Raw genomic sequence first — 27,844 nt, 5'->3', positions numbered from 1 at the left:
TACTGGGTAGGTTAGAATTGTCTTTTAGTGCAATCAGAAATAAATATAATTGTATCCTCTCAGTCTGTCATGTTGAAACTATAAGTAAAACTCTCCTAGAAGAATCATCTAAGTTTATTTTTATTTATGCAGTTATTTCCACATTAAATAAAAGGTAGGGTAGCTCGACTGGGCAATAGATGTCTGAACTTTCAACCTGAGTTTGCCAAAAAAGATTGGAAAGAGCTACAATATTAGATTGTCTTTCAAAATACGCTACGATTTGAATAGACATTTCTCCAAAGAGAAAGTGCAAATGGCCAATAAACACATGAAAAGATGCTCAATGTCATTAGTCATTAGGAAAAAGCAAATTTAAAATCACAATAAGCTGTCACTGCTACCTACTAGGATCACTATAATAAAAAAGGCAGATAATCACAAGTGTTGTTAAGGATGTAGGGAAGTTGGAACCCACTGGTGGCAATATAAAATGGTGCTTTGGAAAACAGTTGGGCAAAACATATGTCCACAGAAAAACTTGTCCACAAATGTTCTTAGCAGCACTATTCATAATAATCAAAAAGTGCAAACAACCCAAAATGTCCATCAACTGAAAGGTGGTATATCCATACAATGGAACATTATTTCGCCATTAAAAGAGTGAAGTGGTGATATGTACGCCGTGTATTAAACTTGAAAACATTATAAATAAAAGAAGCCAGACACAAAAGGCCACATATTGTATGATTCCATTTATATGTAATGTCCCAAACAGTCAAATTTATAGAGATGGAAAGTAGATCAGCAGTTCCCAAGGCCTGATGGGAGGGGAGAATGGGGAGTTTCTTTTCGGGGTGAAATAAAATGTTCTGGAATTAGATAGTGGTGACTGTTAGCACCATTGTGAATATTACCACAATTGTTAATATACCAAACACACAGTTGTACAGTTTAAAAGGGTGAATATTATGATATCTCAATAAAGTGAATTATAAGGTTGAATTATAATTATGTAATTTATATAATTATAGTAAGGGCAAATTATATCTCAATAAAGCTATTAGGAAAGAACTTGCTGCGGCACACTTTTTAAAAGGGATGGTATTAAATTTAATAAACTAAATTATAAAATCTTTTTACTTTATCCCATGTACCTATCTGATTTTTTATAAACCTGCCTTTCTTTGTGTTCCAAATGTGAACACTCTCGCCTACAAGGTCTACAGAGTGGGAGTCCTGAAAGAAGGAGAAATTCTTAAGATGAGACCCTAATGCCTGACTTCTTATAACATAAAATGTCTAATCCAGAGGCCTTGGCCAGTCTTTTAGCATCAGACTTAGTTACTTTAATTGCTCGTAAGGAAAAACAGTGTCTAAGATTAGGACAGTCTCAAGAAATAAACAGCAACTTCCTCCAACCTCATTCACTATTGAGATTACTGTGCTGTGGCTTATTTTTTCTAGCCATCTCTTGCTAAAATCAGAAAAGAAATGTATGTAAATGTGTATGTTTGGTTGGAAATGTGGCATGGAAGAGGATATTGGTCTCCAAGATAGAGTTTCCATATTTAACAAAGCTAAACGATGCTCAGGTAAATTTGAATTTCCTATAAATAATAATTTTTTCATCATGTTCATGCAATATTTGGGGCATACTTTACTGAAAAATTTATTGTTTATCTGAAATTCAAATTTAATTAGGTGGACCGGGTTTTATCCGGCATTTCTTCTCAGAGGTAACTTAGGTTTTTGTTTCTAGTTAACATTCTGGCCTGCATATCAGGAGGCCTGAGTACTAACTAGTCTTGGCTCTGCCACTGAGTAGTTATACATCACTGGACAAAATCACTTAACTACTAGGGCCTCAGTTTCCTCATCTCTAAAGTGAGGAAGTGGTACCAGATGATCTTTAAAGTTTCTCCCAGCTTTCAAACTCTGATTTTTTTTTTGATAATACAACTGTTAGGTATTATATCGCAATTTAATTAGAAACAGAAAATGGTAAAATCTGAACATTGCCTCTTCAGCAAATCCAAGTAAATATCAGGGCAGGGCAGTTGAAATAAATGAGAAACTAAACTCTATGCTATTGGCTTTGGATTAAAAACAAATCAAAATTTAATCCTAATGAAAAATGTAAATTAATACCAGGAACATGCTTAATATTTAAAACCTGATTTTGTGTTTCTGAGAAAGGCGGGGGGGATGAGTGAAGAAGTGAGGGTTGCCAAAATCTGGTTTATTCCTTTTACTTAAACTTAGGGTGTGGGGGGGAGGTCCAAATATTTTGGGCCTCTGCCATTAAACCACAGGCAGTTCTCTGGTCTGCACTGCAGTTTGGATGACTGACAAGGCTGAGTGAAAAACAAGTGCTATTTGTTTTCCTGTGCCCAGTATTTAACTGGAAATCAGAAGGCGAAATTTCCAATCAGTTGTTAAATAGCCCCAGATGTGTCTTAGCTGTGCTCTAGGAAGGGACATGCATAGTCTGTACCACGGCACGTGTCCAGTCATTCTTTTTCGTGAATCCAAGTGATGTGTAATTGAGGATCGTAGTGTTCAAAAAATGCCCTGTGACTAACTCAGACATTCAAGTTTGCTTGTGCAGTAGGGAACTTTAAAAATTTTCCTGTATTCTCTACTGCATTGCATTAAAAAAAAAAAATCTGGAAATGATTTTTTTCTTTTTTAATTTTCTCCTTTTCCTTGTTTGGCAGTTCCCCCACATTTAGAAAAACATGACATTATTATACCTGGTATGACGGTTTATGTATCTCCTTGTTCATTCATCCAACACCCAGTTTTTAGTGCCTGCAGGATGCCGGGAACTGTGCTAGGTGTGGAGGATCCAGAGGGAAATGGAGTGGATTGCCGGCCCTCACAGAGCTTTCTATTTTGTAGGAGAGATGGTTAAGAGATGAGGAATTACAGTTTAGTGTGATAAGTACCATTGTTGGATCCTAAAAATTGGAGAAAATGAGAATCCTCCTATTCCAGGTGCAATTAAGGCAGCTCCCCCTGCGAGGTCGACTGAGGAGCAGCATGGGTCAGGGTCGCAAACACAGAATTGTCACCCCTATGTGATAGGGGTCTGGAGATATTATTTTGAATTTTCCAGGGAGGTCTTTCCCTAACTAAGTTCTCTCTTAAAGGCAAATTCAATAAGTAAATGTTTCAAGATTAATTCCTCTTTTTTCTTTTTTTTTTTAAATGCCTCTTGTGGAATGACTCACTGTGTCCTGTGGGATATTCCAAGTGGTTGTGTAGTGTGCATTTTTGTTCCAGAGGCTGCTTATCTGTTGGTTTTGTGGCTTGTCCATAAGAGCCCTAATTATAAGGGACTTGAGCCTCTCATGAGCTAAGGTCAGTCGACTACCATATTTCCTCGGAACAAGTTTCTGGCCCTTTTGTGGTGAGAGCTCTTCCTAAATGTCACTGTGGCGATTAGAGAACTGGAAAGAGTCCAGGTTCAGCTAGTAATCTTGGTCCAGAAAGATTTTTCGAAAGACTTAATGAGGTTTAACCTGACTCCTGGGTTAAGGCTGGTGAATGTTGCCAGTGAGTGGCCCCTTGGCCTCATGAGGTTTGCCTGGGTGTATTCTTCCTGATCAAGACATCCTGTCCTGGAGAGTTCAGGCAGACGTAGACTTTTCCTGGCTCAGCTGGACTTACTGTGTCATGTCTGTGTGCAGACATGGGCCCTAGCCTATGAAGGCTTTGCTTTCATTCAACAAATTGAGGTTAAATAAACTCGATTGCACTGAGGGAGGAAGGTTGGTATTTGTGTAGAATCTTATGACGTCCTTTAAGGTTTTACTGACTAAAGCTAATCTGGTAATTTGATGACACTGCCCTTCCCTTGGGTTGGGCAATTGTCTTAAATGTTACATCTCTAGTGCCTTTGGTTAACATGGCGGGGCAGCCTTCAGGCTGCTGTTTGGTTAAAAAAGCAAATATTTTGTTAAGGGAGGTTGCAGAATATTTTTTTCATGTCATGGATGGAGTGGGGATAGGTAGGAAATCTGCCTCTGGGAGATTCTGGTGAGGCTGACTTGAAAGCTCGTGGCTGTGCCTTGATTCTCTCATAAACTACAGACAGTGAGGCCCTTGGTAAACAATCCCCAAAGGTGGCCCAAATTCCCCATCTCTGGAAGGGACCACAGGATGGCCTGACGTCTTCCTGGGCACAGAAGGAGTTTATCTGAGGTCACCCAGTTTTGACACTCCAAGCCTCCATCACCTAACTCCCTGGCTTGGAAGCAGATTTCTGCAGGGGAGGAAGGAGCTCCGTCAGCCTGTCTTATGTCTTTGTCCAGGGTAGAATATGTATCCTAAGATCTGCTTTTGCCCTTGGTCTTGACACCCTATCCCCTGACGGCCGGGGGTCTTTTTTGCAAATTTGGGCTCTTAATGCCTCTGAGCCAGGGAGTCATCACTGGTCTGCTTCTGCTTTGTCCTGTTTGGGTAGTGAATGACACAGCTGCGAGGGTGTATCTGGAGGTCAGAGGCTCATCCATCTGCCGTCTTTGCAAAAGACCACAGTAGTCACTACCCACTTGATCTGTAGCCCTTCCATCTTTATCACAGAGAGCCTTTATCACAGATTACATTTTCTGGGTGATACAGGATGCTGGAAGATATTCAGAGCTGCTGTTTGGAGCCAGTGCTGCTCCAGCCCTTGAACACAGGACTCATATATCCTTTCCTAGCAGTTTAGACAAGAAGGCTACGGTCCTGCCACAGTGACGAATGATTTGGGGCCTGTCAACCTCAAGATCTGTCAGACAACTCTTGTACACTGTCGGGAGGTGTGAGCCATATGCTAGCACTCTTCTAAGCACTTTACACACATTATCTTATTTAATCTTTATAACAAGCCTATGAACCGAGGAACTATTATCTTCATTTTAAGATGAGGAAACTGACACAAAGAAGTTAACTTGTGCATGGTCACACAACTAGTAAGTGGTGGCTGTAATCCATGTAAAGTGCTAAGAATAGTCCCTGGCACATAGTAAGCGCTCAATAAATGTTGGCAATAGTAATAATAAATACTTTTTTAAATGATGGGGCTTAGTAGTTTAGGCTACATTTCCCCTGCTTTCTCCCTTTATGTCACATATCCCAGATTTTGATTCTGGGATTGAATGAAGTTATGCTTTGAATGAGAGCAAGTAGATATGACTAGGGATATTGGGTTTTAATTGTCCACTGTCATCTGGCCCACGGTCTCCTTTTACAGAGGAAAATACTTAGGTTAAATGGCTTTCCCCGAGATCTAGATGCGGAGGTGGTCCTGGTCCTATCTGACTATATACAACAGCAGTATTCCTAGATACCACGTAAAGCTTCTGAAGTAATGTTGGCACTTGCTCTATGGCTGGAAGTTAGCTATGGTAGCTGCTACCTTAAAAATAACAGCATTGTAAAAGTGATTAAACCTGCCCAGTATTTTAAGTCAGTTTTTTCCTGATTTTCCCCACTTTGCTTAGAACCTCTGGCCCTATCTTTCAGTCACAGATAGTGCAAGGAATGTGATTAGGTGACATCTTGAGATACAGACATAATTCAGGTGCCCCATACTTTCCAGAAGGGTAAATGGAGACCTTACTGGGGACAGTCATAAACTGCCTGACTTAAGGTGTGACTGTGATGTCATCTGTAACTCTGGCCTTCAGCTAGGAGCCACCAGTTACTATCTCACAGGGCTTCAGAGCTGAATTCGTTAAGAGCCAATTCAGGGAGGGTATCAATCACTGACTTAGTGAGGACCTGATGTGGAATCACCTACCTGATCTCATTTCAGCATAATGTATTGTGAATGGCTTAAGTACTAGGATCTAGGTCATACCAGTATTTCACTGAGGTAAGGGTTTTAAAACTGCTTCTTGACCCCTTTCTCAACAGCATGTTCTTCTGGTTGGCCCGTCTCTGGATCAGCTACACCAGGTTTCCCTGCTTAATAATCTGCATCCGCCCATGGCCGTCTGGGGATCATTTCTTCAGAGACATTAAATGTGTCCAGTGCAATTTTCTTGGCTTTGGCATAGGAGATCTCCTTGGTCTTCTCCAGAGACTTAAATGTAGACTGGAAAATGGGGGCGAGCACAGGAACACAGCCTTTGTTTGAGAGCTGATGTTAAGAAGCTCAAGAGGGCTGCAACCAGCTTGGGAGCTGAATGCCTACCTCCATCCTGCCCCCCTTACCCCTGGGAAATGCCCCTTAGAACACCTCCCCCACCCCCGCAAACTGTTACTAGATCCGTGGTCGCTGAACCAGAATATGCAGCTCTATTCCTCTTGGGGCTTGCATCAGCCATTCACATTCACAGAGGCTGTGTCAGTCAGGAGTTATCCAGAGAAAGAGAGCCAATAGGTGATACATGTGAAGAGATTTATTGCAAAGAACTGACTTTGGCCATTGTGGGGCCAGGCCAAGCAAGTCAGAAATTGCAGGGCCCGAGGTCAGGAAAGCAGTGGGAACTCTCCGGCGTGAGCTGAGCGTCAGCTCTGTTCTTAAGGCCTTTCAACTGATGGAATCAGGCCCATACAGGTTATCTAGAATAGCCTATCTCCCTTACTTAGATCCACCTGATTATGGATTTTAATCACCTCTACAAACTACCTGCCCAGTAACATCTAGATTAGTGTTTCATTGAATAGAGAGGATAGCCAAACCAGGATGACATATAAAACTGTCTCAGAAGCATTTACATCTTAAATCTATACAGCCTGATATTCTTGCCATGCTGTATCTGCCATAGTTTCGATTCAATCATTTTTAGAGCCTCCGACAGTTTTCATCTTTGTTGTTTACTGTAAGAGATCTCTCTTCTTCCAGCCAAGCAATTATTTGTTTCCATAACAGTCATTACTATTTCTGTCTGCCCCTCCATTCCCTTTCTCGTCTACTTTCACCAGCACAGCTCCTCAGGCCCCTGGGGAAGGGGAGAAAGAGAAGGAACAACTCAACGGGGAGAATCTCTGTATAAGAGGCAGGGAAAGGCATAACTCCTGCTTTGCCTCTCTGCTTTACCTTTTCACTCTCTTAAAAGCCTGGGTTTGTATTGCATAGTTTTTGGAGTCTCACAGACACAATTTGAATCTGCATTCGTCCCTTGCTAAAACTAGGTAATCTGGGGCTTTACCTAACCTCTCAGAGCCCTAGTTTCTACAGTTGTCAGATATGAGGATTCGGAATCTATGAAATATGAACTTAGTACGTGGTCAGGAAGAGCCTTTATAGTTTTATCTCCCAGTGTTCTATTAGTAAGGGGCCCAGAGGGCTCTGTCTACCCAAGTCTGCTGATTTCTTGAGTTTGGTAGCTGACTGCTCTATGGTGGTAGAGTAGAAGGAGCTGTAGAGTGAGAAACGTGTATTGTCAGCCCTGCTTTCTACAGTCTCTGTGCCTTGGGCAGATTCTTTAGCTTCTCTGAGCCTTAATGTCCTCTTCTGGGAAATGGAACTTAGGTTATCAGTCTTGATGAAGAGGAACTCTCTAAAGAGAATTCTAGGAACCTATTTGGAGCCAAGTATATATGGAATTCAGTTTGTACCCTGGAACCAGGATTAGCAGATTGGATGTAAGTTAAAAGAAAAATAAAAGAAAAAATCCTGCCCAGTGAGGGATTTCCCAGAAGCACATTTAGAGGGCAAAAATAGATCAGAGATCGTGGCAAGTAATAATAATGATGCCAACATTTTATTTTTTCCTGAAAAACACCCTTTTGACGGCAAATGCACTTTTAAGTTTTGAGTCAAGTCCCTCCTAATGTCATGCTAACATTGGAAGATGAGAAAGGGTGAATTTAGGAATCTGAAGAGATCATTTTGTAAGCCATCGAGGATTCCTGTGTGGCCTGGGACTCTGCTTTGGAAAACTCCATTATAAAGCAGCTCACGCTTCATTAATTTCGTATCTAGTGAGGACTGAGTCTGTCTTTCAGACGGAGTGAGATCTCCTGCTTCTCTTTGTATATATACATATTCACATACACTATCATTTTTGTAACGTTTCCATGGGAGATTAGAGGATTGCTTTTATACTGGCCCGCATTCAAGTCTATGCATGTTTATATTTGTAGGGCAGCATCTCAGAACTTTCCTCTTGGACATGTGTAAACATGTAGGGTGTTAAGAACAGAGAGCAGTTTCAATCTTTTAGTTCTTTATATTTCAGCAAAACTAAAAAAAGCAGAGGATGATCAGGAATGTTTTGAGAAAAATTGTTAAATATGTTTTAAGTCATTTTTTTGGTAAGTTATGGATACGAAGTGAAAACACTCAAGGGTTTTTAAATGGTGGCATGGATTTATGTTTCTTGAACGCCCAGTAGGCAGGTACCATAACCACATGGCTCATGAATATGCAGCTTGCAAATTATGACTGTAGATTCATGGGCATGGAAGTTATTATTTCTTTAAAACAAACTTAAAAAAATACATTGAGTCATGATATATGGTTAATAGAAAACATGTTTCAGATCATATTTCATATCACGTGGCTTTGGAGGAAATAGGCAAACACAGCCCTCCCAGGAACTGGGTAGGGAGAACGTGTGATTTTCCTCTTTCGGAATGTAGGGTTCAGTCCTCATTTGGGAAGTAAATATTTCAGTACTGTTCCAGTACTTTATGTCAGTTTGTTTTTGCTGGACTTTGTGCACAAAATATATCAAAGCGTCATCTCCATAACGTCTTTCTGTGTGGGCACTATTACGAGTTCTAGAGCCAACATACATAAATCCTACTTATCCATAAACCTAAATTCTAGAGAAATGCCTATTCTAGTCTACTGTGTATCTTTTTTCCCCCTAGAATTGAATTAGCAAATACTTGGCATGACAGGTGCTTCTGAAATTCAATGTGTTTTTCCTGGCTTCATTTGTTTTCCTTGTTTTGCTCTATTTTCCTAAGTAGGCAACTCCAGAAGAGATTTATCTGTGTGCAAGAATCAGGAAAAGGGAATAAGAATAATAGAAGTTGGGAATAATAGAAGTTGGGTGTAGGGCAGAACAAAAGAGGGACAGAAGCCGATTCCGATTGTGGAAGTGCTGAACTTTCACTAATGCCAAAGTCATGTGAATGTGTGAAATAGGGTTTGCGAGTTAGAGCAGCCCCGCAGGGCTGTAACCTGAATAGCAGGCGCTCACCCGACTGATAACTCAAGCTCCACATGGACCACAGCTGAGCTATGGGGGGGTGGGAAGGTGGTGGTGGTGGCAGGTGGTGGTGTGTGTGTGTGTGTGTGTGTGTGTGTGTTTTTCCTGGAACAGATTTTCTTCTGAGATCTCAGCAGGCTTTTCTATATCATTGGAGAGCTATGGCTCCTCTTATTTCACAAGGCTCAATTTTTTTCTTTTTAGATGTGCAAGAAGATGACTCCATCTATGACTTGGCTTTACTCTCTCCCTCTTGCCTTGTTTTTTTTTTTTAACCAGTGCAAGGGGAGAGGATTCTTGTTTGTTCTCTGAGCAATCCTGTTCGTGCTTTACAAAGACTATTTGGAGTTTAAGTAATATTTGATGATCTAGAGCAGTGATCATCAAGTATGCATTGGAATCATGGGAGAGATGGGGCATGGAGGTTATAATGCAGTTTCCTGGACCGCACATTCTTACCCAACTGCAAAGTCTGCATTTTAACATACTTCTGTCTATGATATACTGGTTTAAGGATCACGCTTTGGGAAGCATTGGGCTTGAGATGTCTTCTTAACATTGATTTATGTTCCGAGACCAGACCAAGAAGTAGATGGGTGGATAGATGGACATTATCAGTTCACCCTTCCTTAGGGTCATGTTGGAGAAGGCTCTAGAGCAATGCTGTCTAGTAGAAGTAAAATGCAAACCATATAGATAATTGTAAATCTTCTATTAGTAAATTTAAAAAGTAAAGGAAATTAAGTGAAATTGATTATAATGGCATATATTATTTAGCCCAGTATATCCAAAATAATATCATTAACATGTCATCAATAAAAAATAATTGAGATTTTAAAACTTTCTTCTTGCCTGTATGACATAGTACAAAGTCTGTTATATATTTTACATTTACAACACAGATCAATTTAACTAGCAACATTTCAAGTGCTTAGTGGTGGCATGTGGTTAGTGACTATTATATTGAACAGCTGTAGAGCAGCGACAGCCCTGAGCTGCTGGCAGACACATGACTGATCATTGCCATTTCTCTACTAGTCCTGAGTAGGACCGCAGAATCCTTCTTAGCACAGAACTTTAGGTAAGCAGTGCCAATTCATTGGACCTCAAGATTCATTCATTTATTAAATAAATACTTATAGAGTGTCTTTTCCATACCCAGCACTGTTCTAGGTGCTTGGGACATACCCATGAACAAAGCAGACTAAGATCCTAGCCTTTGAAGGAGCTTGCATTCTAGTGGGAGGAGATGGTCAATTAGCATTTTAAATAAGTAAATTATATAGTGGTTTGGAAGATGACTATACTAATACTATACTATACTGTACTATACTATACTGTACTATACTATACTATACTATACTATACTATACTATACTATACTATACTATACTTTACCGTAGAAATAAGAACATGTAAAGCATGTAAGGATTTAGGAGGACTCAAGATTGCTAGAGTTGGGGCTGCTGGGTGGTTAGATTGTAATTTTAAATAGGCCCCGTTGAGAAGGTAACATGTGCGTGGACTTGAAGGAGGTGAGGTCAAACTTCAGAGGAGACTTAATTACCACCTGTGATCTAGCATGGCCTGCATTTTCACCAGGACTGTTGATCGGGGTGAGGTCAAGGAGGTGGGAGGAGAGGGATGGGACTAGGTGAGGCCTTACAGTATGGCACTATCCTCAGCAAAGCTCCTCTCTTCTTCCTCTCTGAAGATGAAAGCAACTTGGGGGCGGCCCAGGGAGAGACTGTGATGCAACTGCCAGGCCTCTGAGTCAGCTGATGTGCTGAGATAAGTGCTAAAACGAAGAACCTCAGTTCCAGGAAAATGGTGGCTGCACCCAGGAGCCAGCATTTGCTCACTTCACTCAGGCTTGGGAGATTAATCTGGAGGCTTCAGTGGATTGGCTTAGGACTTTAAGAGTTAAAGCTTAAACGCAGGTGTGGAAACAAAAGGGCTGGTTGCCTCTTTTGCTTTTTTCTTGCTCTTTTGGACAAGGTTGTTGAATCTGATCCAGAAAAAATAATAAACTTGGCTCTCGTTGCCTAGCCGTAAGTTCTTGTAATAAAACTCCCAGCACTGGCAGATAGAGTAATGTTCTGCTCTTTAAAAAAGTCTGGTAGCATAACTAGAATTTAAAACACAAATGTCGTGCATGCTGTAAGTAGGAAGAGAGCATTCAGGAAAGGAGGTGGCTCGGTGTGGATCCTAAGTAACCTGGGATTTGTTGGACAGTGAAGAGCTTCACATTTGTCCCTTCCACAGATGCTTGCTAAAGATTGGGATTCTTGGAGCTCAGTGCTATGTTCATTCCCACAGGAAGATGTTTGTCATGTCAGGGAATGTCAGAAGATTGGGTTTTAATTAGCAAGCAGAAGAAAAGTTCAGTGGATTCTGGGGGAAGACATGGAACTACCAAATGATTTAATAATTGGTTTTTAGTTGGAATTATTGGGTGAAAAATTAAATCATTAGCTTTAAAGCCTGAATAATCATTTCCTGGGCAGTGAGGGAAGTAAGGGTTACGGGAATGAAGAAATTATGGCATATCCTTTCTTATAAGTAACAGCATTGAGCTTTCATTCAACAAGCAATTATTGAGCCCCTGCTTTGTGCCAAGCACAGTGCCAGGCCCAGGAGATTCAAAATGAACAAGTGCTTTCTTGGCTCTCAAGGGTGTACTATCAGGACTATCAGGTTTGCTGATAAATAGTGCAATTAACATGAGGTTTGTGCAAGGCACAGTGGGCAGCTTCATCTGGAGGAGAGAAAGGGAGCCTTGGTGGTTTCACAGAGAAGGTGATACCTGTGGAAGGATAAGGAGCAATTACCAGATGAGCAAGGTGGGGAAGGGTGGTCTAGGTAGGGAGCAGGAATAAGAAAGACCAGGGAGCCTGAAGTAGCATAGTGTGTTCTGCCATGTTGAATGATTCCATATGGCAAGTCCTGGGTACGTGGTGGGGGAGGGGGTTGGAAGTGGGGCGAGCAGAGTTCCTCTCTGATCATGTGCCAGTTAAGATGCTACCCTGCATCATCATGTGTTTACTTTTTAGAGAGGTCTCTCAGGTGACAGTGTGGAGGAGGAATAGAGAGAGACAAAATTGCTTGGAGGGTAGGAGGTTACTGAAAGTTTGGTTGAGATGTAAGGGCCAGAAATAGGGCTGGTAGCATGACAAGGACCTACAAATTAGGTAGAGGATGGTGGACAGAATAAACAGCTCTGGAAAGTTTCTGCCATTTTATCCAAATAGAAAATCCTTGCTCTTAACATTTTAAAAAAAGAATTTCATATTCACTCATGTACTTATTTTCCTTGCAATGGTGATTATTAACCCTTTCTCATATTAGAAAAAAAATATTATTTTCCCTCTCATTGTTTCTTTGCTAACTTCTTTACATCTATATTCTTCCACAGACTTTAACCTGAACCAGAATCTAATAGAGGTACCAAACCGTGAGGATTAGGCAGGACTAAAGCTTTGACTGCTAAAGTAATACATCGATATATCGTGTCTTTATTTCAGTAGGGCTCTTGACAGATTCTTGCATGATGCCCTTACAGACAAAATGAGGACAGTTCATGGGGATTCTTTGTAGTTGGTGAACAACCTGGAACCCCAGGAAGTGCTGTTTTATGTGCTCGGGTCAGTGTGGAAGAGTACCTGTAAGTCGCAGACCTCCACCTGGTCTTATTCAGCTTCCCAGGGATTTAGATAAACATGTAGAAGGCACTAATATGGAATTTAGAGATATTGACAACTAATAGAATAAAGATTTTTATATGGTCTCTAAAGACTTAAAATATGGACCTAAAGAATAAATACAAGCCTTTGTTTTTATATTAAAAGAATTACTAGTGTAAGGGAAGGACGCGAAGAGCTTTGAATGTAATAAACTAAAGACCGGGGGATTTACATACTCGTCTCTCCACCACCACCTACCTGGTGTGAGCTGCCACTCTTCCTCCCCTGGATAATTCCAAAAGTTTACTACTGGTTTCTTGTTCTTTGTCTCCCTTCAGTCCATACGGGACACAGCAGCCAGAGTGATCCCGTTAAAACATTTTTTAGGAGTTTTAATGACCTCTCAGTGGTGGCCCATGCCACCCACACTAAACACAGTCTTTAACAATGGTCTGCAAGGTCCTGTTGGACCTACTGGTATTCTCTGTGACTTCTCTGACCTGTTCTCCCGCCCGCCTCCCCCGCCCCGCTGTGCTGCAGCCACACTGGCCTCCTTGCTCTTCCTTCCCCGCGCCAGACCTTTCCACTCACTGCTGTCTCGACCACAAGTGCTTTTCCTCTGACATCCACGTGGATCATTCCTTCATCTCCTTTGGGTCTTTAACTGCTCAGTGACTTTCTCGGTTAGACTTTTCTCATCAAAAATTTAAAAGTATAGTACCCCTCTCCTCTTCTCTCAATTTATTTTGCTCCATAGCACTGCTTACTATATTATATCTGTTATTTATTTTGCTCTTTTAGCTTCCTTGCTAGACTGTAAGCTCCACAAGTTCAGGGAATTTTGTCTTTCACCTTCTCTGCTATATCTCCGGCACCTAGAACAGTGCCTGGCACAGAGTAGGTGGGTACTCAGTAAATATCTTTTGGATGTATGTTTAAAGCATAAATTAACGAATATGAGAAAATAGGAGAGTTTAGCCAGTATAAAAGCTGATGTGATCTTGGGCCTTATGCAGTGTCCCCATATATGTAGAAAGAGGTTTATGTCTGGAATTGGCTCACATGATCATGGGGGCTAGCAAGTTCAAAATGTGCAGAGCTGATATTTCAGTTTGAGTTAGAAAGCCAGCAGGCTGCTGTAGGACCCAGAAGAGCTGGTGTCCCAATCTGAAGGCCAACAGGCAGGAGAATTCTCTCTTACTCAGGAGGGGGTCAGCTTTTTGTTCTATTCAGGACTTTTAGGTGATTGGATGAGACCCACACACATTAGGAAAGGCAATCTGTTTTACTTAGTCTCCCAATTTTTAAATGTTAATCTCATTCAAAAACACACAGAAATACTCCAAATAGTGTTTGACCAAATATCTGGGCATTCCTTGGCTCAGTCAAGTTGACACACAAAATTAACCATCACAGTACATTTGTTGGGCTACACCCAAAACCCTGAGTCTTGTCCCGGGCACCGCATTTCAGACCCTGCTGGTGGAGATGTGACAATTATGGTGCCCTAAAGAAGTGAAGTCATGAGTAAGGTCACGTGACATCTTCAAACATTTTAAGACTTATCTCATGGAGGAAAGAAGAAGAAATTCTTTGGTCAGGAAGGCATAGCTCAGACAAGTAAGTGGAAGGCACATCTTACAGGTAGAAAATAAGAACGGTAAGAATAGAGATCTTTTCCTTGGGAGCTAGCGAGGTCTCCTTTCTGGAAGGGTTCAAGTAGAGGCCATCTGTGACCAGGAGTCAGAAGTCTCCTGATCTTGCCCCTGTGCTGATTCTCTGACCTTGGTGGGCCATAGGCTTCTCTGAGGTTTCCTCTACTCTACCAGGGAAATCACAATAGCTACCTCACAGGTCTTCCTAAGGATCAGGTGGGAATAATAACACCTTTTAAAACAGGTAGGAGTTAGGAGAGGCCTTCGTTAGCATCCAGCTTTGTCAGAGCCAGGAGAACTGGTGGTCAGCAGGAATGCTGTCTAACTTCCTTGCTGCAGCAGAAAATTTCCACTGACCTACAGTCAGGGACACTTCACTGCCCCTGGCAGCTTTGCTTTCTTCTTATTGGAATGTGCCCGAAGAGTGGCAGTTAGCTCCTTTTCCAAATTCCTCAACCCAGAGTGAGCGATCCTGTTGCTGCTGGCCTAGGAGATGATAGATGAGCAGGGTTGATGGTGCGTGGAGGGATCAGCCAGCCAGGAGCTGCCCCTTTGTGAAGAACCAGCTATTCTATGGTATCCCTTTTCAATTACTTTAGGATACATTCCGAAGTTGCTCCCTATTTCTTCCCTTATTTACACTGTTCACATTCTTGCCTCTGGAATGTTCTGGAGTGATATCCCACCTTCCACTGTGAAGAAATGTTCTCTATATGTATAGCATATTTAAAACTCAAGTGTTTTATGGTCGTAACGTGGATGAGAACAAAAGGAACAGAACATCCAGGGATGCTTGCCTAAGCATTCAGAACTGTGCTGGCAGTGGGACAAAGGCCTCTGGACTGTTGTGGTTTTCTTCGGTGACAGGCATAATAAAAATGACTTTTTAGTGCAAGTGCTTTTCGGTGAAAAGATTTTACTACAGTGCTTAAGTCAGAAAGTCAGATAAACATTGTTGGAAGTTCAGTGTCAGTGAGTAGCTAAGCCTCAGAGGATTTATACATTGGTTGGCATGGTTATTGTTTGGCAGGTAAATGGCTCAGGGGTTTTTTCTTATACAGGCCATGTCAAAACAAGGTTGAAACTAAACCGTCCCCACTGGTTTTGCTTATGAGTGGCATCGGGTGATTTAGCAAATGTCATTATCACACATGATAGCACTTTGTGGTACATAATACGTAATATGTGTTCAATAAATGATAACTACTGCTAGTGGCCATAGTTTACGGCCAGCTTGTTAATGATGCCTGGGTCCCACCCCAAAGATTCTCATTGATCTAGGGTGTGGCCTGGGCCTCAGGATATTTAGAATTTCTTAGGTGCTTCCAGCTTTCAGCCAAAAGGGAGACCATAGCATTACTAGGTTATGGCATCAGTTTGGTGAAATACTTCTTTCCCAGTGTTTAAAAAATATATGAATATATAATTGAATAGAAAATATTAATGCCTAGCACAATAGTTAAGGTAAATACTATTTCATATATGCGTTAAGGTTGAAAATGCTGCTGTAAGCGATAGAGTTGTAAGTGAAATCCTTGCCCTTAACTTGCTTTTAGTCTGGCTATTTAGAACCTCTTTAGAACCTGCTTGCTTTTTTGTTAATGATAAATAGTTAATGTGAAATTTAATACAAGATATTTATAGTTTTATGATTTGGGAGTTTGCCTTTTTGCTCACATTTCACCCTGACATTGATAAAATCAGTTATTTTATAAATGCTAGCCAATAAAGATGACACGCATATTTTCACCAGCAACTAAATGTGATTTCAGTACAGCAATAAAATGAGAATTTTTCTCCTTTGTATGAGTTAATTATGTATACTATGATTTGCTAGGTCAGTACTGTGGTCTAAATACATTCAGCAAGAATGCGGGACTTGCATAAATCATCCCGAAAGTTTTATTGGGATGACTCTAATAGCCTCTTGACTTCATTATCTATGGGAATTTGGGGGTCTTACAAAATAAACTGTAATACACATTCATCTCATTGTTAGGAAGTAATGTAGCGTGGTAGGAGACTGGCAACTTCTAGCCTTTTTTTTTTAGTATCAGAAGTCTTCTACTTATGGCTTCTGTTTACATAGCACTTTCAAATACCTACACACCATCCGATCTCTGTTTAATGTTACTCTCTTAGGAAGTTCTTATCTGCCCAAACTCCTAACCCCTGCCAAAATAATATCTTATAACCCTGTACTTTTCCTCTTTGTCAGTAATAGTAATTTAATTAAAAGATTAAGTGTCTAGTTAGTGATTTAAAGTTTCTTTTTATCTCAGTGCTTAGGAGAACATAAACCATGGGGACTCTTGCTGTGTCCCTGTGGTGATGATGCTGCAGTGGTGGAAGACTTGGCAGTCAAGTTCACTTGCTAGCAGGACTTTGGGATCACCTGCTCTGATCCTGAAGCCCATCACAAGCCCATGACAGCACTCACCAAGACTTCTCACTTGACTTTTGAAACATATTACTTGAAAGGTTAACCTTCAGTTTAGATATCTGGAAGATAGCAGTGATAATGCTTGTGATTATTCACAATGCACTCTGTAGTCTGTCATTTTAGAGGTGTTTTTTTTTAATCTTTAAAAATTCAAAGGAACATCCAGCATCATAGGTTTATCATTAGCAGGGAGAAGTAGCCTTGAGATTATTTCTTGAATCAGCTGCTAAAAACAGATAATCTGCCTGTATAACAAAGGGAAGAGATTGGATTGACAAATCTCCATTAGTTGTCTGATAAGTGTTCTCTTATTATGATTCAGCTCCAGGTGACTGTACCACATTAAATATGCAATTTTCTTTTCCTTAGGTGTCTGAGGGTTCTGTGGTCCAGTTTTCATCAGGAAACTTCTCTTTGTCAGCAGAAGCAGAAGAAAGGCACTTCCCCCATGGAAATGAGCATCTGTTAAATTGGGCCCGAAAGGAGTACGGAGCGGTCACTTCATTCACCGAACTCAAGATAGCACGAAACATTTATATTAAAGTGGGAGAAGGTAAATTTTACGTGGTTTCAAATAATGGCTGATTTACAACAGTCAGGTGGTTTTTTTTTTTTTTTTTCCTGAGACCAGGTGGTTAGGGCAAAGAATCCTATAATTACAGAATGTTGGAGCTGGCAGGGACCTGAGGGATCACTGGGGTCTGTTCTCCCCATGTCCCCGCCTTCCAATTTTCCATCTGAGGAAACAAACCTCAAGTGAAAAATGGGAGAGTAGCCTGGTTGAGAGAGAGGAGGAGGAGGTTATGGTATAGAATTTAGAAGACATCCATACACAGGAGTCAGAAGAACTGAGTGCAGGGCTAGAAGCAGAGGGCACATGTGGGAAGGAGGTGATAAACGTTGGCATGAAGGAGGTCAACAGTTAGAGCTTCCTCTTACCTACTGTTCTGTAAACTTTTGAATCTAGTGTCAGTGTGTGATTTCGAGACATCAGTTAAATTTTGGAAATAGCAGAGGAAAAGTGTTTGAATATGTTTTTAATACTAAGGTCTGTTGCAAGGGTAATTATTGGAGAAAGAAACTGTATTGCCTTGGTAGGAGATAGCCCATTTTAATTTCTTTGCCTTGCAGAGGGATATAAATATCCAATGACTCAATTTTGAAAGTGTATTATTTTTTTAAATAACTTTTTTTCATTATTTTTAGTTATGTATATTCGGAACTCCCATAAATTACTAGAAATAACCACCCTTGTGAATGGGTCCTCGGTATAGCCAGGTGATTGTGTGAAAACTGCATTCCAGGTTTTCAGCGTCCATCAGCTTTCTGTTGAATTTTACAGCATTTGCCACTTCCTCCATAGACAGTATGGTGACGCAGGGTAGGTTACTGCCCTTTTTTGAATTTGGGCTCTTTGACAAATGCAGGAAAGGTGGACACCTTTAGTGTGTGTTCTGTATGCAGAAGCCACATGAGGTTCTTTCACATGCACCCACACCATTTAACCCCACTAGTAATCCTAGGAGGAAACCATTATTTCCATTATTTTACAGAGCGGTTAGTGGAGGGTTAAGCTTAACATGCTCAAAGCCATATTACCAGCAACTGGCAAAGCCAGAACTCAAACCCAAGTTTTCGGACTCTTGACTCTAATGCCTGTTGCCTGATGCTGTGTTTTAAGTCTTAGCTAAATAAGCACAACCTAAAAATGAAAGTGAGCCACCTGATTGGAAAGACTTATTTAGCAGAGTAAAGAGAGAAGGAGTTTTAGAAGAGAGTTGGGTTCAAAAAGTTGAAGTTCGTTACTAAATTTTCGTGAGAAGTCAAGTCCCATTGGAACAAATTAAAAATATCTTTTAACAAAGGTTCTAAGCCCTGGCCAATGGTCTGCATTTCTTTCTTTTTTCTAAAAATTTTTTAATGGTCTGCATTTCTAACACAGAATTCTAGTAGCATGAAAGAATGACTATTACTCCCGTTGGAATTATTTAGAATAAGAAAATGTATTATAGTAACATTTAGAATGTTAGACTCTGTTCTCTTGACAGTGAATGAGCTCCCGTACACAGCCATCACCTGCCGTTTGAATGAGGTATTCAGTGACTTCCCCAAGGCCACACACTGGGCTAGGGAAGAACTTAAAGGAGCTGGTGTCCAGTCCAGTAAAAAACTGGTTAACTCCTTGGTTAACCTTTGGAGCCCCTGAAACTTGATGTCAGCCACCAGTTAGGTATAAGCCACCAGCCCACACCATGAAGAGGAGCAACTAGGGGAAGTGAGAGTCCTTGATTAGGTCGATGGACCACAAGGTGATGTTGTTTATCACCATGGATCAGACTCCTCTGAGCACGCCTCATCGGCTAGCTTCCCAGAACCTGACCTTTCTCTACTCTGCAACCCAGGGACCCCAGGCTATGAGCCTCTTTTTGCTCTATCCCTAGTGGTTCTCAAAGTGTGGTCCCCAACGCAGCAGCATCCTCATCACCTGGGAACGTGTTAGAAATGCCAATTCTCGGGCCCACCCCAAACCAACTAAATTGGAAACTCTGGCAGTAGGGTCTAGTCATTTGTATTTTAACAAGCACTCCAGGTGATTCTGATGCTCACTAATGTTTGAGAACTACTGCTCTCACCTGTATACCTAGAGTGGAAGAATTGAGTTTATGGCTCTTATCCCAGCTGGTTTCATTAACTGTGACGCTTCAAGCAAGAGTCTGATTTACCGCTGGAGCCTCAGTTTCCACAGCAGGAAAATGAGGAGTTTGTGTGACTTCCCAGGCTCTTAGAGTATATCATTCAAGGTCTCAAAGTCATTTGTCAATCCTTTCTTAAAATACAAATAAGCATGTGACGCTCCCCCTCCCCCGCCCTGCCCAACCCCAAACACGCCAGGTCTCTACCCGGGGATTCCCCTTTGTGGTTTCCTTTCCACTTGGCAGTTGGTGTAAGTTTTGATGCCAGGCATGTGGAAGGCCATTTGGGGAAAACACACACACACACACTCACCCACACATGCACACACAACAAAAAGTGATCAGCTTATTCAACTTAGTGACAATGGCATCTGGGACTTGAGCCCTTAATAACAGCAACTTTAAACAATTAAACCTTTACTGGTGGCTTAGGAAAGTCACACGTGGGTAAATACTGTTATTAGTTTCAAATCTCACATCAGCATTTGTTCATCCAGGAAACCTATACCATGGACCTACTAAATGCCAGATGCAAACCAGGCACCGCTGTGAACTGGATATGCAGGCCAGAGCCCCAAGAGGTCTAGATCCTTGAGTTCCAGACTGGCCTGTCCCTGGCCCATCCACACAACCTCTAATTCTTTATGAAATTTCAGCCTTGTCACCCCATTCTTATTTTCCATCCTGCGATCTGGGGGAGGCATCTGCAGGGCTGCAGCTGCAGAGTGTGCATTCCTCACCTACTCATCTGGCAAAACCCTCAGCAGATGTGGGGGGGAGGCTGCTCCGGCAGCCTGAGTTGGAGGAGCCCTGGCCTCTTCTCTCTGAGGGGGTCATTAGGGAAGAATGCAGAGTTCAGAGCTAAGCTCTCTTGGAATGAGCCTCAAAGTGGGGGTCTCATGAGTTCCTCTGATCCCCTCTGTTCTAGGGGGGGCACATGGAGCCCTGTTGCCACAATGTGTACAAGTTTGGTGGGATTCAGGGGAGGGTAGTATCATCCCAACCTTGGTACCTCCTCAGCTGATTCTTCTCTAAGTGAGACTTGCACGTGAATTTGAACCCTGGCATCCTGTCCATTATATGGAAAGGGCAGAAGTCTGTTTCATTAAAGTGCCAGGGCTCTGATTAATTACCCCTGCTGAAAAAAGTTTGCTGCACCTAGAACTTCCTTGACATTGCTCCCAGCTGTCACACTGCCAGCAGTTTCAAGTTCTGTTTAAACATTTAACCGCTGAATGGAAATCCCATCAACCACAGTGCCGTGTAAATGGCATGTGCCGTTGGGGGAGTATCTTCAGACTCTTTCCCTGGTCAAGGTGATGAGCAGCCCTCAGCACAATGAGACAATGTTTGTTGAAGCACCTCGTAAACTGTAAAATGCTATAGAAACGTTAGTTGTCTGTGTCAGGATTGTGAGAAAGAGTGAAAGTCTGCCTTCACTGTGCTGCCTAAACTCCTGTCTTTGGTTTTCGGAGTATAAAGTGCTGTGAAGAATAAATATGAGAGAATGATTAATTGTACATGATGGGCCAGAGAATTAATTAGGTTGCTGGTTCTCCTATTCATTGAAATAGCAAATATCCAAGGAGGACCATATCTGGGAATTGGATAAATAATGAGATTCAGTGTTGAATATGCTGACTGTGAAATATTTAGTGGATTTTTAAGTGAGAGGTGCTTGGTAGACAGATACCAATATAGGTCTGCAACTCAGAAAAGGAGTCACGATCTAGATACAACTTGAAGCTTTGGGAGTAATTGAGATCATCTAGAAGAATATGAGACAAAAAGAAGATTGAAGAAGGAAATGAGGTTCTTAGCCTTGGTTTTATAGCAGGATCAACTATGGAGCTTTCGAAAAGAAAGCTTCTGAGGCCCCACCTAGATCTTCTGAATCAAACTCTTGGGGATGAGTTCCAAACAGGTGGATTCTGATGTGCACTGAAGGTGGAGGACCACTGGTATTTAAAGGATGAACAGAGGAGGAGGAACCAGTGAAAGAGACTGAAAGATAGGTCAGAAGAAATGGATGAAGACCAAGAAGTTTCACAGAGAACAAGAAAGGCGAGGATTTAAACCAAAAGACGTCACTAGAGTTGATCAGTAGGTGACCAGAGGGTGGTATTCCAGGGCAGCGGTTGAGGAGGCCTAAGGCCCTTCCTTAGCACTGTGGTTCCTTGGATGCCTCACTTGCTCAGTGTCACCATCACCTTCTTTCCTTAGAGACTGGTTACCATGTAGCTCAGTGGTTTGACAGGTTGTCCTGTGCTTCTTTACTTTCAGATCAAGTGTTCCCTCCCACATGCAACATAGGGAAGAATTTTCTCTCTCTCAATTACCTTGCTGAGTACCTTCAGCCCAAAGCAGCAGAAGGGTGTGTGATATCCAGCCAGCCCCAGGATAAGGAAGTACACATCATCGAGTTAATCACCCCCAACTCTAACCCTTACAGGTGAGTGTGTATGTGTTCTGAACTGAGAAGAGATGAAAATAAAGATCTTCCCTGACTTGAGGCAGGGAGAGGTGCAGCCCTCCCTTTGCAGGAGGGAGGGAGCCATTGATGCTTTGGGTGAGATTCACGGAAGCTTTGAAGAAGGGAGTAAGGATAGCAGTGGTATATTTTATTTTCTGCATCTGTCTCTAGATCCCCTGTATTTCAGATGAGTTCCTGAAACCTATTCTGAACTTCTTGGTACTAATTAATAGGACACAGTCATTCTTGCTGCATCATTATCTCCTTGACTGAGGTTATCTCTGATAAGAAACTTACAAATTGTGCCTTTTAACACAATTATTGTTACTAGCATTCTGTTTTTATAAAGTTCTGTTCCTAGTGTCATCAGAGCACTTTTGCACTCATAACTGCTTATTTTAAAGTGATGCGTGTGTGAGCGTTGGGGTGTGGCCCTTCACAGTGACATACCAAATAGCCATTGGCCATAACTTGCCTCTCCCTTGTGTTCTTGTTCTCCCTTTCCCATCCTTTTATTCTTTCCCCAGGACTGGAAATTTAACACTTCCTATCAAGAATGAATATGGAATTTAAAAAAAAAAAAGAAATAAAAAGGGGAAAAGTAGGCCCTTCTTCCACTGCAGCCTGCATTTCATGTGAACTAATGATTTAAAAGATAAATTTATATCGTAGAGAGATTTCAAAGTTAAAATTCTAATCTAATCTTGATTTCAAAGACGAATAAACTGTAGATCAGTTTTGGTAAGGTTCCCTTTCTGTCCCACGTGAATAATTTTGTGGAAAATTAAAAGGGAATGAGAATAGAAGCCATCTGAGAAATGTGCTTAGATATTAAGCTTAAGGCTTCATTTGAGTATATCATTCATTTTATACTTTTCAAGTGTGTAAAACCAAGATAGAAAGAAAGACTTTCCTTTAAATTCAGAATGACAGAGATGTTATTGTTTGGTAAAAATTCTCTTTTATATCGAATTCTTAGAAGTTTGGGTTCTTTTCATCAATTTTCCAGTGATCACTTGGTTGACCATCTGTTTTCTTTATTTTAATAACTGTATATCCAGAAGTTTGGGAAAGTAAATGCAGATATGATTCTGTAGCCAATGTTAATGGCTTAAGCACACCTTATATAAATCAAGAAATTCTCTAGCCTTTTGCCTCTTATTCTGAAGTTTCCTTTTTTTTTTTTACTGCCATGCCTATCTCCTCCCTGCCACCCACCTCTCACCAAACTGCTTCCCATTCTGGTTTTGAAGGATTTTGAACATATAACATATTGGAAAGTTACACACTGAAGCTTTGAAGGTGTTGAAGGTTGAAAAAGCAACAGTTCTGCTTCTAAAGTAAACTCTTCTGGTTTGTTCAAGTTCGTTTCAAACAGTGGCTGCATTAAGTAACCACTTTTTTTCCCCCCTAAAGAGGAGAAAAAAATTTAGTGGCTAATTATCAGCAGGCATATTTTTCTATTGTTATGTAAGGCCATTTGTTATGTGTGCACTAACAATCTGTTTTGCACATGTCATTTGCCTGGGATCGACTCCAGCTTTTTAATCAACTGGCCAGACACTGGAAACATGAAGACTTGGAAGAGGGGAGATAGTTGCAACTTTCTGGCATTTGGGTCCTAACTCTGCCTTTGTTTTCCATTCACAGTGCCTTCCAGGTGGATATAATAATTGACATAAGACCTTCTCGAAAGGATCCTGAGGTGTTCAAAAATCTCATCTTGATCTTGAAGTGCAAAAAGTCTGTCAACTGGGTTATCAAATCTTTCGATGTTAAGGGAAACCTGAAAGTTATTGTAAGTTGGTTGAGCATTTATTTGTTTTGATGAATGGCAATAATTTAAGCCATGTTTATATGTGTTATTATTGTAAAATTTCTGCCTCTTTGGACTCTCAGCCCTCTCAACAATTTTTCACTTTGCAAAATAGCCTGTTCCTTGGCTTCTCCTGACAAGGGTGAACAGAGTGGTGGTTGAAATTATGGTCTTGGAGGTCAAGACAGACCCATATTTGAGTCCAGACTCTGCCATTTAAAAACTGTGACCTTGGGCAAGTCTCTTAACCCCTCTGAAGTTCAGCCTCATTTGTGAAATTCCTGAAATGCATTAATGTACTTTTCAGTCATAGTCAGTAAAACAATGAACACAATTAAGCCTTTCATGATTGAGTCCTGTAAGGCCCATACTCTTGATTTTTGAGAAAAGTACATGATACTGACATATCGTTTCATTTGCTTCTAACTTCTAAGAGTGAAATACTGAAAAAAGATTTACAGAATGGAGAGGTGAGTGTGATGACACTAGAGAAGTCCCTCCAGCCTGTTCCCTAAGCATATGTTTCATGAAGAGAATATACTGAAGAAGCTTAGCTGGTTGACATGATAGGCAAACAGCAACTAGTTCCTGAAAAGTTGAATATTGAAATTTGGTAAAATAAATCTTTTTCAAATACATTTAGGGAGATAACTATTTGACAGCATATTGGAGTGAATTATATTGAATGTTAAAAATCTTCTTCATTTTTAAGAAGATAATTACCTCTTTAGCATCTCTCTTACAGGCTTGAATTTTTGTGCACTCTTTAAAAAAAATTATAGCTAATTCTTCTTTCAGTACCTGCATTGAATCAATTGGAGTGGGTTTTATGTTTTCAACGTTTTAGGAAAAAGGATGCTTTTGATTTTGGTATTATTCTTTCCTGACACCTTTGCCGGATATAGCAGTGAACAAAGTCAGTGGTCCCCTAGGCAACGTCATGTACAAGCATCCACTAGAGGCAGCAGGCAAAGCCATAAGCATACACATCTTAATTTAAAGTAATTGGTTCAAGTTCCTGTGGTTTTTTTTTTAACTTTGAGAGGATCCCAATAAGCCATGATATGTAATGGTGATACATTAATTTGGTGTTGAGCGCAAAGCCTCAGCCACGATTTTCTAAAGTCAGAGATGTTTTGATTGTTTTCCCTGGCATGGCATGAGGGATGATGGTGACCTGAGGTGTCTGCAGCCTTTGCTGCCTGGCACACCAACCAAATGTTTTTAACTTCAAAATAACAAAAACAGGAAAGGGAATCATGCTTTGAAAGGCAAAAACATACGGTACGTTTTAATTCTCTGCTGGAGTTCTTGTGTAATGTTCTTTCAGCCCTGACCCTTCAATGGCTCTTTCTCTCCCCGAGTATGTGTGCCTGGTCCGTGGCAGTCCTGGAGTTCAGTTTGAGTATCCCCACTTCTCATATGAATCAGCCTAGAAATGAGATTACCCATCCCAGTGCAAGATCTGTTTATATTTCTCTCCTTGGCTGTACTCCTGTTCCAGGCCAATTTTGGACAATGCATGACAACATTACTAAACAATTAGGTAATGTTTCATGATGTTCTTTTTTATTCCCCCAATCAGTTTCATGCTTTGTGATTTCCTAACTCCCTGCCTCAAATGAGAATTCTGACTGTGCTGTGAGGGAAAGTTACCTGCTAATATAAAGGCATACATTCTGACTGCGCTTAGAAAGAGGGAAATGGCTAATAGTGACCTTGTTTCTAGTATTTCCTTTAAAGACAATGTTGGTAGAGTGGAAGGAATCCTGGCTTCGGTGCCCATCTCCAATTGTCATTACTCCCAGTTGATACTGGGCAATCCAGTTGAACTCTGAGCCTGTTTCCTTACCCGTGAAATGGGTATGATACCATTTACTTTGAGAGTGCTTGTGAAGTTCAGTGAAGTTTATTTTTTCATTCGTTCATTCATTTATTCATTCAAGTGTGACTGGGTATTTCATTTAAAGCAGGGGTCCCCAACCCTCAGCCTACAGACCGGTAGTGGTCAGTGGCCTGTTAGGAACCGAGCCACACAGCAGGAGGTGAACGGCGGACGAGCAAGCCGAGAAGCTTCATCTGTATTTGCAGCCGCTCCCAGCACAAGTATCACTACCTCAGCTCTACCTCAGATCATCGGGTATTAGATTCTCATAAGAGCACTGGTCCCTGGTGTAAAAAAGGTTGGGGACTGCTGATTTAAAGCACTCAGCACATGTGGCGAATTCTCAGCTACATGTGCTACCTTAATTTCTGTGAGCCTCAGGTTCCCCTTCTCTCACAAAGGAGTAGTATAGTAGTACCTATCCTCTTATATTTCCAAGGGGAATTAAATAAAATAGCATACGTAAAGCTCTTAGCACAGTGCACATGTGCCATAAAAAGGTAGTTCATCTTCTTTCCATAAGCAACTCTTTAAAAGTTTGTCTATAGGAGCAATTAACTTCTCTAAACAAAGTGAAAACAAAAATGTCTACTAAAGGAAGTGTAAGTAACTTGATAGGGTAAATTTAAGGAAGAGGCCCATTATACATGGATGGAGTGTGTGTGTTAGGGATGGGATATGGGCAGAATGTAGCCTCCAAATGACAGAATGTTTCAAAGAGATGCAAAAAACTTTGCTGTGGGCAAGAATGGTACCAGAAGTATCTACATTGCCAAGTCTAACTCTGGCTTTTTCTTCACGTCCCTTATGGACCGTACATTGTCACATTTTGGAAGAACCTCCAAAACATAAAAGAATAGATGGAGAAAATGTGTTAGAAATTTTCTGTTATACTATTTCATATGGCCTTGGGACTTTGAGATTGGCAATAGCTGGCTTGCTCTTGGAAGACATTTTTTTTTTAATCCCAGAAGGAATACACACTAACTCTCTAACCAACCGTTCCCCGGTCCCCTCCCCTACACCAGCAGTTCTGATGCAGGTGTGTGTTGGTTGGTGGAGGAGGATGTGGGGGCACTCAGATTTTACTTAGCTCATCATCCTTCATGAAGATATAGGTGGGAAAGATGGTGGTGGTGTTTGAAGACCCCCTTGAACATTCTCACTTGGAGTAGCTACACTCAGGCCTCGGAAAAGCCTGGGGACTCCCAGAAATACAGGTGCAGACTGCACTCATTGCTAGGAACCACTTGTTGCCATTGTCCTGAGCCTTGTTGCTTTACAAACGTGTGGATAGATTTCTAGCCTTGTAAGTCCCAAGGCATAATCAATGAGTGCTACTGACAGCTCCTGGATTTCATGTGGAAAGGTGTAAACAAAATCATTCCATATTGGTACAAAAAGGACAGGTGGCAGTTATGATGATGGTATTCTGGAAATACAGTATTTTCTCAGCTGTCCAACAACATGAAAGACTAGGGCAGATGAGGCCAAGTAGTAGTGTTTAGGCCAGTATTGCAACTCCAGCCAATCAAAACGACATGCTGCTTTGCAAGGCTGGAAGAAGCTGTGTCTCAGAAACTGCTGTTGACTAAATGAATAAAAAGTTCTAAGAATAAATTGGATCCTTCTTTATCTCATTTTAGTTTTCTTTCTTTCCCTTTTTAACCCTTCCTTCCCCTAAGGTGTTTCCTCTGAATCAGAGTAGGAGCGAGAATATTCTAAACCTATGGAGCTGAGTTTTTTGCAAATAGCAATAGAACTTGGTTGAAGCCTTCTGGTTCCTTTGCATATATGCTCGTGTGTCTGGCCAGGCTGGTGGATTTTCCTCAGATAAGCGCTTTGGGTAATAGAAAAATATACTGGGTGAGCCCCTTTAAACTTTGAATTGAAAATTCTATGTCCTCAGCCAATGTCCCACAACCAAAGAGGCTAAGAGAACTTAGAGCTTGTGAATCTTCTATGGTTTTACAGTGGGAAAGGATTACTATTTAGTCATGTTAGGGGTAAACAGAATGGGAAACCAATGAGGAATTTAGGGAAAATGCTACAT

The 27,844-nt window shown here is 41.1% G+C and overlaps 1 protein-coding gene across 1 annotated transcript in view; it reads left to right on the top strand.

The window, feature by feature from the left end:
• Nucleotides 1-27,844, top strand: part of TGFBR3 (transforming growth factor beta receptor 3) — a 179,380-nt gene that overhangs the window by 112,468 nt on the left and 39,068 nt on the right. The window contains exons 5-7 of the mRNA XM_039838819.1: nucleotides 17,294-17,477; nucleotides 21,901-22,069; nucleotides 23,741-23,888. Of these exons, the coding sequence (XP_039694753.1) occupies nucleotides 17,294-17,477; nucleotides 21,901-22,069; nucleotides 23,741-23,888 (501 nt within the window). The remainder of the gene's footprint in view (nucleotides 1-17,293; nucleotides 17,478-21,900; nucleotides 22,070-23,740; nucleotides 23,889-27,844) is intronic.

Source organism: Pteropus medius, unplaced genomic scaffold, assembly GCF_902729225.1.
Source record: "Pteropus medius unplaced genomic scaffold, Ma_sr-lr_union100, whole genome shotgun sequence".
NCBI lineage: Eukaryota > Metazoa > Chordata > Mammalia > Chiroptera > Pteropodidae > Pteropus > Pteropus medius.
Note: the sequence above shows the minus strand (reverse complement) of the source record. Positions and strands in the feature narration are given on the sequence as shown.